This window comes from Solanum stenotomum, chromosome 6, assembly GCF_019186545.1.
Source record: "Solanum stenotomum isolate F172 chromosome 6, ASM1918654v1, whole genome shotgun sequence".
In the NCBI taxonomy this organism is placed as follows: Eukaryota; Viridiplantae; Streptophyta; class Magnoliopsida; order Solanales; family Solanaceae; genus Solanum; species Solanum stenotomum.
The window spans coordinates 38,272,740-38,287,107 of record NC_064287.1 but is presented as its reverse complement, the minus strand read 5'-3'; the positions used below and the strand labels follow the sequence as shown (position 1 = coordinate 38,287,107).

Genomic DNA, 14,368 nt, shown 5'->3' with positions numbered 1-14,368 from the left:
CTGCAGCTTTCATGGATTTGATGAACATAGTGTTCAAGCAGTACTTGGACTTGTTCGTTATCGTCTTTATTGATGACATCCTCATTTACTCTAGGAATGAGGAAGAACATGCGAGTCATTTGAGAGTTGTTCTGCAAACTCTCAAAGATAGCCAGTTATTTGCAAACTTTAACAAGTGCGAGTTTTGGTTACAATCAGTTGCCTTCCTTGGGCATATTGTGTCTAGAGAAGGAATTTGAGTAGATTCCCAGAAGATATAAGCAGTGAAACAATGGCCCAGACCTACCTCTGCTACAGATATCAGAAGTTTCTTGGGTCTAGCAGGTTATTACAGAAGGTTTGTGGAAGGATTTTCATCCATAGCCTCACCATTGACTAGGTTGACTCAGAAGAAGGTTAAGTTCCAGTGGTCAGATGCTTGTGAGAAAAGCTTTGCAGAATTAAAAACTAGGTTGACTACTGCTCCTGTCTTGACTCTACCAGAGGGTTCAAATGGTTATGAGATCTATTGTGATGCATCCAGGGTCGGCCTAGGTTGTGTGTTGATGCAGCGAGGTAAGGTTATTGCTTACGCTTCTAGACAGCTTAAAGTACATGAGAAGAATTATCCAACTCATGACCTCGAGCTTGCAGCAGTGGTGTTTGCACTCAAGATTTGGAGACACTACTTGTATGGTGTTCATGTAGATGTGTTCACAGACCATAAGAGCCTCCAGTATGTATTCACCCAGAAAGAGTTGAATCTTCGCTAGAGAAGGTGGCTTGAGTTCCTTAAAGATTATGATATATGCGTGCATTACCATCCGGGTAAGGCGAATATAGTAGCAGATGCTCTTAGCAGACTATCCATGGGTAGTGTAGCACATGTTGAGGAAGAAAGAAGAGAGTTAGCAAATGATGTTCATAGACTTGCTCGCCTAGGAGTTCGTCTTATGAGCATATCAGATTGTGGTGTAACGGTTCAGAATGAGGCAAAATTTTCTTTGGTGGCAGAGGTTAAGGAAAAGCAAGACAGTGATCCAATCTTGCTTGAGCTTAAGGGTGCAATCCACAATCAGAGAGTGGAGGTTTTCTCCCAAGGGGGAGATAGTGTACTTCGCTATCAAAGTAGATTGTGTGTTCTTGATGTGGGTGAATTGAGACAACATATTCTCGCAGAAGCCCACAATTCCAGATATTCTATTCATCCAGGCGCCACTAAGATGTACCTCGATCTGCGGAAAGTCTATTCGTAGAATGGTATGAAAAGAGATATAGCAGATTTTGTGGCTAAGTGCCCCAATTGCCAGCAAGTCAAGGTAGAACATCAGAAACCAGGAGGTATGACTCAAGAGATTGACATTCCTACTTGGAAGTGGGAAGTGATCAACATGGACTTCATCACAGGTTTACCTCGTACTCACAGACAGCATGACTCCATTTGGGTGATTGTTGATAGGGTTACTAAGTCTTCTCACTTTTTGGCGGTCAAGACTACAGATTCGGCGGAGAATTATGCCAAGCTTTACATTAATGAGATCGTGAGGTTGCATGGGGTTCCTTTGTCTATCATCTCAGATAGAGGCCCTCAGTTTACCTCTCATTTCTGGAAGTCATTTCAAAAGGGTCTTGGTACTCAGGTTAACCTTAGCACAACATTTCATCCCCAGACGTATGGTCAGGCAGAGCGTACCATTCAGACCTTAAAGGACATGTTGAGAGCTTGTGTGATCGACTTCAAGGGTAGTTGGGATGATCACCTTCCTCTGATTAAGTTCGCCTACAACAATAGTTACCATTCTAGCATTCAGATGGCCCCTTATGAGGCATTGTATGGGCATAGATGTAGATCTCCAGTTGGTTGGTTTGAAGTAGGTGAAGCAACCTTGATAGGACCAGATTCGGTCCTTGATGCTATGGAGAAAGTGCAACTCATTAGAGATAGACTTAAGACTGCTCAGAGTCGCCAGAAGTCTTATGCATATGTGAGAAGAAGAGAACTAGAGTTCCAAGTTGATGATTGGGTTTTCCTGAAAGTGTCACCCATGAAGGGGGTGATCAGATTTGGCAAGAAAGGGAAGCTCAGTCCCAGATATGTAGGCCCTTACCGGATCTTGAAAAGGATTGGTAAAGTGGCTTATGAGTTAGAGTTGCCAGCAGACTTAGCAGCAGTGCATCCAGTCTTTCACATTTCTCTTTTGAAGAAGTGCGTGGGTGATCCAGCATCCATAGTGCCATTAGAGACTGTTGCCGTAAAAGATAGCCTTTCTTATGAGGATGTACCAATTGAGTTCTCGATTGCCAGGTTAGAAGGTTGAGAAACAAAGAAGTCGTTTCAGTCAAGGTTTTGTGGAAGAGTCAGTCCGTAGAGGGAGCTACTTGGGAAGCAGAAGCAGCCATGAAGTCCAAGTATACTCACCTCTTTCCTTCCGATTCCATTCCAGCTTGAGGTAATAGTTCCTTATCAGTTTTTCAGTCATTCATGCATAAATTCAGTCTTAGAATCATGTTCCTTCAGTTTGTACTTGCATTTTCAGCGTATTTGCATGTCCTTGGAACTCAGTTCAGTCAGAAATTCAGTTCTCAGTGTTTAGTGGTAGGGATTGCAGCCCTCTCCCTCCATTTCAGCTAGTTTAGTCTTCATTCGAGGACGAATGGTCCCCAGCGAGAGATAATGTAACACCCCGTATTCGAAAATAGAGATTTCAGATTTCTGGTGTTACAGGTGGCACTCACGGACACCATTCACGGACCGTAAATGGACTCACGGTCCGTCCTGCAGGTCCGTGGTTCGTGACAGAAAACTTCCCCGAAACTCAGCCAGAAATTCGGCTAAGTGTTGACCTACGGCCGAACTTCCGGTCCGTAGGTCAGGTCACGAACTGTAGTTCGTGTCCGTGGATCGATGCCCCAAAAAGCCCAGCTTCAGTCCTGATTGACGATTGACCAGCACGGACCGTCAATCGATCCACAGTCCGTAGGTCTGACCGTAAGTGAGGGTCAGCAGTCAGTTAGATGAAACTTGTGGTTAAGTCGACTTCAGATGGTCATAACATTTAGCATCAAATGAATTAGGTGTCCCATGACCTTTGATATGATAGATAATGGAATTATCTTTTCAACGCCACCGAGTTTGCTAAATTCGGACCTCCGAGTAAAAAGTTATGCTCGTTTTAGTGAAGGCCTGTCGAGCAGGCTTGACTTACGGACACAATCTACTGACCGTAGATTGACCTACGGCCCGTAGGTCTAATCTGTAGGTCACTCCGACAACAGTTAATTTAGGGGTCTTTTGGTCTTTTCCTATTTCATTTAACCCCTAAGATACGTCGTTTAGACCCTAAATCATGAGGTTTTAATCAGTTTAAGCCTAGAAACATAACTAGAACTTACCTTAGTCAAAATCATTAATCAAACTTAGAAAAATTAGAGCGTAAGAGAAGAAGAGGGGTCAAGAACCCTAGTTCAAGAACGCAGCAAGGTTCCATCAGTTCCAGCCCCAAAATCGAAAGATTTCTCCGTGGAATTCGTCACCAGGTATGTGGAATTTCACTAGTGGGTTTCCTTCGCCCATTAGGTCCCTAGAATTCAGTCAGATTCTTGATTCCATGATTATGAACAGACCTAGGGTTTCTAGAATTTCAACAGATCATCATGAATTAGTTATTTAAATATTCTAAATCAGATTATCATGTTATTGCTCAGTTTATCGCATAAATTTCAGAACCCTAGCTATGTATTTCTTTAGTTCTTGAATTACACATGCTAGGCCAAATATTTCAGTATTCAGTTATACATGCCTTAGTTCATGAATGCATCATTATCAGATTAAGTGTTGCATTCTCAGTTTGCATGTTCAATTTCGAGCTATCCAGTATTTACAGAAATTCAGTCATAACCAGTTAACCACTTAATTCATTGGGAGTAGCATAATACCGAGTTGGACTAGGGTTCAGCGTACCCATATAGTCCCAGAACTACGAGCCACGTAGGTGTAAGTCCCTTTTGTGGGCAACATCAGTTTAGTGATCACGCTATCATGCCTCTATACCTCTGGCAGGGTATATTAGGTCCTCTCGATGGGGAGTATACATCGGACTCCACATTTAGCTTATGTGGTTTTATGTCGGTTATTAGTAGCTCCCACAGTTCAGTCAGACTCTTTTGCATTGACCATATTTCAGTACAGTCAATATTCAGTCTCAGTATGTTATAAATTTGGTCATTGCATCAGTTAGCTCAGTATTCAGTATTTTCAGTAACTATATCATGTCTAGATTGTTTCATTGCTTTATTACTTTGTTGAGTTATATGTTATTTCAGCTTTACTCTATCCTGCATGCTCAGTACCTTTCAAGTACTGACGCATACGTGCGCTACATCTTCTCGTGATGTAGGTTCAGGTTCTTAGCATCCAGATCACGCTTAGATCGGTTTTCGATCTCCAGTTCAACAACATCAATGGTGAGTCCTCATTTTTCGAGGACTAGTGACATGTTTATCTTTATCGCTTTTAGTCTTTAGTTTCAGTTTTGCTAGACCTAGTTGGGGCATGTCCCAACATTTCAAGTCAGTTTAGAGGCTTATTTCAGACATAGTTAGATTCAGCTTAGTATTTTGAGTTTGATATTTCTTTTGTATTAAACTCTCAGATTTGATATATTCAGTTATAGTGTATGGGTATTCCCTATCTTTTCAGTTTATTTATGATTTAGCTTCCGCATCAGTTTATTATCTTTAGTATGCTCATGATCATGCCAGCATGGTTAGATTGGGATCACTTATGGTCCTAGGTCCCGTGTCTGCGTCTCGGGGGTAGCTCGGGGCGTGACAAGTATAATTTAGTAAAAATAGTTAATTGACTTGTCCTTTGGGTTTGATAATTTGGTTCTTTTAAGAGCTATTATATTACTTGCGCGATTGCGTACACTTGCGTGTGCAATTGGGAGCAACATATGTCATGAACTATACATGACCATATATAGCCTGCTCTATAAGTAAACTGAGGCGATACACAAGTAATCCCAATCAAAATCATTGGATGGCAATGAAGAGAGTTTTGGGGTACGTAGATGACACTTAAAACTATACTTTGCATTACAACAAATATCCAGTAGTTGTTGAAAGATATAGTGATGCAAATTGAATTACTGGGTCAACTGAAACGAAATCCATGAGTGGATATGTTTTCACTATTGGTGGAGGAGCAATATCTTGGAAATCATCCAAACAAACATGTATAGCTCGCTCTACAATGGAGTCTGAATTCATCGCCTTAGACAAGACAGGTGAAGAAGCTGAATGGCTCTGGAATTTCTTAGAAAATATTTCGTTTTGCCCAAACCAATGGCTCCTATATGCATACACTATGATAGTCAAGGTGCAATAGGAAGCGTTGGAAGTGTTATGTACAATGGGAAGTCTCATCACATACAACGAAGACATAACTCTGTTAGACAACTACTCTCTAGTGGAATTATTACAATTGACTATGTAAAGTCAAAGGATAATATGTCGGATCCACTTACAAAAGGCCTAACTAGAGAGGGAGTTGAGAGATCATCGACGGAAATGGGACTATGATCGAAAACAAGTCATCGCGACGGTAATTTTACCTAGAAGATTGGAGATCCCAAGATCTAGGTTCAAGGAGATCAAACAAAGTCATAGATGACGGTTCAACATTGTCAAAATTTATTTTATGGTCCATTCTCATGATGAGACAATGTTCAGTAACCAGGATAAAATCATAAGGCTTTTTAATGGTTTCTAAGTTTGATACATGGTATATCAAATAGTGTATCTACGGGATAACACAGTTAGAAACCACCTATGTAAGTGTGAAGTGTAAGCCGCTTCAAGGAGAATCCGGTAAGGCCAGTTCTCTAAACACTTATTAACCAAGACGTGTTCATAACTGAAACGAACAAAACAATGAGAACCAAAAACAATTCAAGGATTAATTGTGCGACTTATGTTGTCTAGGTATACACCAAAGCTCAACGGTTCAAAGATATCCAATCTATCGATTGATCAAGTATATCCGATATATGTTCACTACGAAAAGTTTAAAGGGAAACCTACTTATCCAGATGTGATTCCTTACATACGAGACACCCAAGTTTTTCATACATATGTTTTAACAATAGTCATTCCCCATTCATGTGGGGGATTGTTGGGTTTTAGCAAGGTGTGAAATGGAAATAAGAAGAGAAAATGGAAAAAGTGGGGGAACCAATTTGGAGGGAAAATGAAAAAGTCATTTCAAATGAAAAGTCTTTGAAGATGAAAAGTCATTTCTCTCATATTGGTAGAAGAAAGGAAAATTGATGTCCTTATATTAGAAAACACTTCCTTAATTTAGTTCTTAAAGGGTTAAGAAGAAGGTGTCCCCTCGCGCCATCGTCGTCGCTCGCTCAGCTTCGGCAAATGATTAATATTTTTGGACAAAATTTATTTAATCAATCTCATTAATTGATTTTCTTTTTCTTATAAATTAGTTCAGAATGTTAGTTAATTAACAGAATTAATTTCGCGTAACAGAATTATTTGAAATTCGCGTGTAACAGTAAAGTCGTCTAAATAGATCTATTCCTTCCGAAAAGACGTTATTTTTTCTAAAAGACACAATGTTCTGGAAAGACATGTCTGAACAGATACGTTCACACCATGGTCCGAGCAGACGCGTTCCTTGCTGCAAGTGGCTATAAATAGAGAGTCTTTTTCCATTTTTCAACACTGAAATTTTTTCCCTCTCTGCATACATTTTCTTACAAAAATAAAATTGTCGATCAACTGAGTATGTGTGTGCTCTCGTTGTTGTTCTTGCGTTCGCTGAAATTAGTGAAGTTTGAGGTACCGCTACTTCTCTAATAGTTAATCCGTTTTATCTCGGGAGGAATTAATCTGTAACCTCGGGTACTTGAGGGGATTAGATTTCTTAAGGAAACACAGTGGGTTCTATGGACTCGGATTTTTATTTTCTCTCTATTTCATCTTTTTCCTGTTTCTGTTTTTCCTAACCTGAATACATAAGATAACACTCATAACTAAATGTGGAAAACCTAATTATATTCAAGTTATTAGGTCACTTACAACATCTAGGTATATCCAGTTCACTAGGGGCAATTTTGAGACAACTACAGAATTGTTTTATTTGTGCATTATATTAAACATATATATTTATTTTTATTTCTCATGTCATTTTATAATATAACAAGAGAAAAATATATAATAAATAATGATTTTATTTACCCTTAACATTAATTAATTACTTATTCTCTAAATCATTTCTCAAATTTAAGATAGAACATCAATCAATATGAGTATTATATATAAAATATTCATATCAATTATTATTTTTTAAGATCCATGCAAAATTTAAATTGAAAAAGAAAATAAATAAATGGTGAAGTAACAAGTGAGACTTGCTCAAATGATTAAACACCTCCACTATCAATCTTTAGGTTGAAGATTCGAGTCTAACTAGAGGGTAAGTGAGAACTCAGAACATATACACTTTAATCCTTCAAGTGATGGAAGAAAAAAAAATGGGCATATTTTTACCGTAGAGATTTTATGAATACAATAAACCTCGATTGTATTTCACGGAAGAGTTCTTCCTATAGGATGTTACATAAAGTGTAGTTGAATATAAATTCCCCTAGAGATAAACTATAAATATGAATTTTAATAGAATATAGTTACTACATATGTGTAACCTCACTGTTATGATGTCCTAACACTTACAATAAAGAATACTAACAAGAAAAGGACTCTAATTACTGTTATCAATATTCAATTTCTTTCTTTTTCACTATATTTACCAAGTAGGAGTTAAATTGACAACTGTCATCTTTTGATACTATCAAGTTGTAATCATTGAATCATTGTGATTGTACTATTTTATTTGGGTATTATATTTATTCTGTTATAATATTTGGTAGTGTTGTTATTCTTTTCTTATTTCTATTTAGAGTGAATATTATTCTGAGTGAGATTTTTATTATTTTTTCGTTATAATATTTGGTGTCGTTTTTTTTTTTGGTTTTCCATTCGGTGTTCGGAGCTCACATTGGAGCTCTGATTAAATCTGGATCACGCTTTGCAGAGCCTATTCGAGGGTGGCGCTTCCAATAGATTTTTCTCCATACCCAGAGCTCGAACTCGAAACCTCTGGTTAAGGGTGAAATAGTTCATACCCAGGTGCCATTGTTACTATTTTATCATTGCTATTTAGCATGAATATTATGTGGGATGAGATTATCATTTTTTCCTATAGGGGGTGCAGGAGTGGAGGGGCAGGAAACTATGTCATAATACAAAGTGATACCACCCGCAAACTCTCTCTGAGTGTCAATTCTATTCTTTTGTAAGTATCAATGATTAATTAATTATCATTTGTTAACATTGTCGAAAGAAAAAGGTCCCTTAACCAGGGTTAAGCAAAAAGAAACCAAATAATTAACCAAACTTAATTACTTTCCACTTACCCTATATATACTAATCATTCCACATGCAATTCTCTCACGACAAACAAGATTCCATTTCCAATATTTTAGTTATTTTACTTGCGCACCTTTTACATTTTTAAGTCCCAAATTAATTAATCATGAAGCCCTTCATGCTAGCCCTCTTCATCATCTTAGTTGTTTCTTACTATGTTTATCCATGGACTTTCACTCTTGCAACTCTCCTCTTCTCCCTCCTACTTAATTTCCTCTTGAACTATTGGCTAGTGCCCGGAGGGTTTGCATGGAGAAACTATACTCACTATCATCATCGAAACCCTAATAAACTTCATGGTCCTTTTTCTTGGCCCTTTTTGGGATTTCTACCTCAAATGGGGTCTTGTGCTCACCGGAAACTAGCCATGATTGCTTCATCACTAGGCTCAACTCGATTAATGACAATAAGCCTTGGTGCTACTCGAGTTATCATTAGTAGCCACCCTGACACTGCGAAGGAAATTCTATGGAGTGCCTCATTTTCTAGCCGTCCCTTGAAAGAATCAACCAAACTTCTCATGTTTGAAAGAGCCATTGGTTTTGCTCCCTATGGGAGTTATTGGCGAAACCTAAGAAGAATTGCTACGAATCACATGTTTTCTCCTAGGAGAATTTCATGTTTTGAGAGTCTTCGACAACTTATAGCCGATAACATGATAGGAAAAGTTGTCAAGGAGATGAATGAGAGTGGGTTTGTTGAGGTTAGAGGGTTGTTGAGACAAGGGTCTTTGAGTAATATCCTTGAAAGTGTGTTTGGGAGTAGTTTTGGGTTAGAAGGTGAGAAGTTAGGGTTAATGGTGAAAGAAGGATATGAATTGATTGGAGAATTTAATTGGTCAGATTATTTTCCATTAGACTTTTGGGGTACTAAGAGAAGGTGTTATAAGTTGGGAGCTCAAGTGAATGAACTAGTTGGTGAAATAATGAAAAAAAGGAGAAGAGAGGGAGAATTAGTAAATATGAAAAATGACTTCCTTAGTGTTTTGCTATCTTTGGCAAAAGAAGATCAACTTAAAGATGAAGATATGGTGGCTATTTTGTGGGTAAGGATTACTTCTGCCTCTTTCAATTTTGAATTTAACTTCTTTCCATATGCTTAGAACTAGCTAGAATACTCTCTCGGTCTCAAAATAAGTGTCATCTTAATTTAAATCAGGTTGACTAAAAAATTAATCAATACAATATGTAATTTATTAAAATATCCCTAGTTAATAAATGTTTCTTGAAAATTCAAAACTAGTAATTAAATGGAGTATAGAAAGGTATAGTTGAAAAAAAATATAAGATGACACTTATTTTAGAAACAAATTTCTTTTTGCTAAGATAACCTTTTATTTTAGGATGTAGAAAATAATATTCCCTCCGTTTCAATTTATGTGGCACTTTTTGAATTTCGAAATTCAAATAAGTCTATCTTTGACCTTAAATTTTTCTTATATCTTTTAATTATTTTGAATTGCCAATTATTGTGACTTATAGTACTTTTTACGTAGTTTACAAATATATAAATTTCATTTCAAAAAATTGAAGATTTGACGCATAAATTTCTGGTCAAAACGGTTTGACTCTCGAAAAGCGAAAAGTGTCACATGAATTGGGACCGAGGAAGTATTTTATAAATAATAAAAAATATTGTCAACTCGTTGAACATATCTAGAGTATATAATACTCCCTCCATTCCATATTAAGTTAATTTTTGAGGCATTTTTCAAATTAACTTAATTGTTCAGTTTTCAAGACTACTTTTAAATGTTCTTTCAATTTTACTCTTCATTAGTTAGTATTGAAATTAGTGATTAATTAATATTTAGTTATTTTAATCATAAATTTGACAATAATTAATAAGGGTAAAAATGAAAAACTAGGTTTAATTTATGTCTTAATCTATTTTTTTAAAGGGTGTGAAACACCTCAAAAATTAACTAAATATAGAATGGAGGGAATAATTAATAACTAGGTTGATAGTTAAGATTCGTTGATGCTTTAAAGTTGATAGTTAAGATTCGTTGATGCTTTAAAGTGAAATGACTCATTATTAAAAGTTAAACTTTGTGTCATATCGTGTCAACTACAAAATTTATTTATCTTCGTCAGCAATAAGTCTACTGCATGTGGTATATATAATATATGGTATATATAAAATAAATTTTTCACTTTTAGTTTTTCCAGCTCCGCCAACAACGACCTTAATTAACTCTAATAATAGAACTTATATCAATCATACTATGGCTTTTTTTATATTAAATATTCTTTTCATTTCTTCAGTAGAACTTATAGTATATTACGGCTTCTTTATATTATAAGTATTCTTTTTCATTTCCTTAATAGAATTTATAGCCTATTACGGCTTCTCTATATTCTTTTCATTTCCTTAATAGAACTTATATCATATTACGACTTGTCTATATTAAGTATTCTTTCATTTCCTTATTAGAATTTATAGCATATTACGGCTTCTCTATATTATAAGTATTCTTTGCATTTCCTCAGTAGAACTTATAGCATACTACAACTTCTGTATATTACTCAATCTGTCTCTAATAACTTGTCCATTTTTATTCTTTTTTGTTGTCTCTGTCCATTTTGACAAATCAAGAAAGGACAAAATATTTTTACCTATTATACCCTCAATTAATTACTTTAAAAAATGTAGAACTTCTTAAAAATCTTAAGTTTTTAATTCATCCACTCCATAATTAATAGGAGTAAAATGGTAAACTCACTATGTCAATAATTACTTTCTTAATAGGTGTGCCGATTCAAAAGTGAATAAGTAATTAGGGACAAAGGAAGTATTAAATACTCTTTGCATTTCCTCAAGTGCATATTTAGATTAATGATTGATTTAATTAAATCTAATAATAGAACTTATCATTAGGAATAAGTCTACTAGCATAGCACGGCTTCTTTATATTACATTTTCTTTTCATTTCCTCAAGTGCATAAGTAGATAGATAATTAACTTAATTAAGTATAACAATAGAACTTATAATTATGAATAAGTCTACCAGCATATTACGGCTTCTCTATATTACATATTCTTTTTCATTTCCTGACCAAGTGCATATTTGATAAATGACACTTGTCATATTTAAAATTTAAAAATCTAAATTAAATTAATTTAACAAGCTTCTTAATTATAAGTAAAAAAATGAATTATGAAAAAAAACTCACCAACTTTAGTAGAGTATTTTCTCTGTAAAAATAAAGTCAGTCGTTTTTTTTCTTAATTATTTTACTGCTGTTTAACTCATGTATGATCTCACTATACCTTTATCTTTGGTTTTATTTGGTCAGATAATAATAAATAAAAAACATAGAGAGTATTCTTCAATTCAGATTACGGTAATGATATTATTAGGGATGTAAAACATATATCATGGAAATAATTATATTAATGAGGAGCTAAAATTTGTCTATGATGAATTTTTTCTTATTAAAGTTGGTAAAGTTCTTTTCTAACTTATTCTTTTACCATAGTTATAGTTAAGAGATTTGTTAAATTAATTTAATCTAAACCTTTTGATTCTAAATATAACAAGTGTCACTCATCTAAATATGCACTCAAAAAAATGAAAAGGAGATGTATGAAGAGAAGCCAAATCCTTACTAAACTATGCTTATTTTCTAAACGATGCTTTTAAACTATAAGTTCCGAGTTACTAATAAACGTGTGTGCTACTTAAATTAAACCTTTTATTAATTCTAAGATTAGCCTCTTAAGGTGGGGCTTGTGAAGAGATAAATAAAAGAAAGGCAATTCTACCCATGTACTCCCTCCATTTTATATTAGATTGACATTTTCTATTTTATACTATGATTAAGATATTATTAATATTTTGATCAATTTTACTATTTGTTTTTTATTCATATTAATTAGCCTTTTGAAAAAATAAATTTTTGATCTTCAAAATTTGTTTAAACTTCCAAAGGACATATTAATTGTAAGGGTAAAACGAAAAAAAATAATTTATTCTATCCTGATTTAGTAAGTGGATCAAATAATGAGACAAATATTTTTAGTAAGATGAACATCTATTATGGAATGGAGGGAGTACCAAATTAATTAGTTGTGTTTATGAATTACACAAAGTACAAATATTTTGTTTTCTAAAACAAGCGCGCATTGAGAATTGTACAAGTACAACATATAACACGACTCACTTTCAAGCAAGTTAGAGATCAAATATACGAGAGTTTTAACGGTATATATGCCATTACATTTGAAAAGTGTACAATGGTATAAATTGAATTGATTGTTTTTTTTTACTTGATATAGGAAATGGTATTTAGAGGAACAGATACAATTGCCATCCTTGTAGAGTGGATTTTGGCAAGAATGATTTTACATCAAGATGTTCAAGAAAAAGCACAAGAAGAAATTGACACATGTGTGGGTCATAACAGAAATGTACAAGACTCAGACATACAAAACCTTCCTTATTTGCAAGCCATAGTAAAAGAAGTTCTTAGATTACATCCACCAGGCCCACTACTCTCTTGGGCTCGTTTAGCTATGCATGATACTTATATTGACAAGTGTTTCATTCCAGCTGGGACAACTGCAATGGTCAATATGTGGGCTATTACACATGACCCAACTATTTGGGAAGATCCATGGGCCTTCAAGCCCGAAAGATTTATTGATAAAGAAGACTTCTCAATCATGGGATCGGATCTTAGGCTTGCTCCGTTTGGGTCTGGACGTCGGGTTTGCCCAGGAAGGGTACTAGGGCTAGCCACAGTGCACCTATGGCTAGCCCGACTTCTCCAACAGTTCAAATGGCTTCCGAGTAAACCTGTTGATCTTTCAGAATGTTTGAAACTTTCTCTTGAGATGAAGAAACCTCTAGCTTGTCGTGCATTTAATCGAAGTAGCATTTAAGTGATTCTAAATATTGGTATTATCACTCACAAAATCATCATATGAATAAAAAACAAAGTCTAATTGCAGCTTGAAGTTTGGTTAACAAGTAAATGAGTTGATGTGGCCTTTGGTAATTAAATATGATCATGATATTTTATCTTTTCTCTAAATCTAGTTTATTTTTCCCTTAAATATACTTTATGATTGCAGAGCAGATTCATTATCTGTGTCACGATTTGAAATTGGATTATATGATGACGCCTATTATACCCCCAGTAGGCAAATCAAAATCCAAAAATATAAAGCTATAAACAAAATTAGAAATAACTAACGTGGAAACAATAATAAGATAAGAAAGGGACCATAGCATAGATGTGGACAAAATAGTACAAAATAAAAATAAAAGCTTGAAAGTGATCGAGTTGACGAATATATAAAGAAGAATAACCTCAGATCTGGTGTCACTAGTACAAGAGCATCTAAAGTACATGCATAGATGCAGAAGTGTAGTATGAGTACCAAAACAAGGGTACTCAGTAGGCATCATAGACTGGACGTGACCGGGACTCGAGAACCATTGTTGGCCCCAAGTGAACCCTTGACCTGACTTACTTATTCAGCGGAAGACTTTACTCAAGATAAATACTTTTAAAATAAGTAAACTGAACTGCTCAAAATATAACTTAGAATGTATTATAATAACATTCACTGCCAAAGTGGTAACTCAAGTTTCAACTTAATTGAAAAGGAAAAGTAAAGACTCATGAACTAACATCACTAACTCTGTCTATGAAGCCTCTAAACAACTGAGATAGACGTCGGAACAAGACTCACGACATCCTAATGAACTAAAATACTGAAAGCAATAAAAAGGACCCTCCGGAAAGCTAGGAGGCTCACCAACTGACTTTGAGTGCTTAACTGGATCAACGAGGCGCTGGATGCTGATCCTGATTACCTGTGTCTGTATCATAATAAGATGCAAGCCCAATTGGCATCAATACATTGAATGTAC

The 14,368-nt window shown here is 35.3% G+C and overlaps 1 protein-coding gene across 1 annotated transcript; it reads left to right on the top strand.

Moving 5' to 3' along the window:
* The first annotated feature begins 8,521 nt into the window (after positions 1-8,521).
* On the top strand, positions 8,522-13,371 carry LOC125868005 (cytochrome P450 78A5-like). Its single transcript, XM_049548600.1, has 2 exons — positions 8,522-9,529; positions 12,766-13,371. The coding sequence occupies exons 1-2, from the start codon at positions 8,591-8,593 to the stop codon at positions 13,369-13,371; spliced, it is 1,545 nt and encodes a 514-aa protein (XP_049404557.1). The 5' UTR covers positions 8,522-8,590.
* Positions 13,372-14,368: the final 997 nt, after the last annotated feature.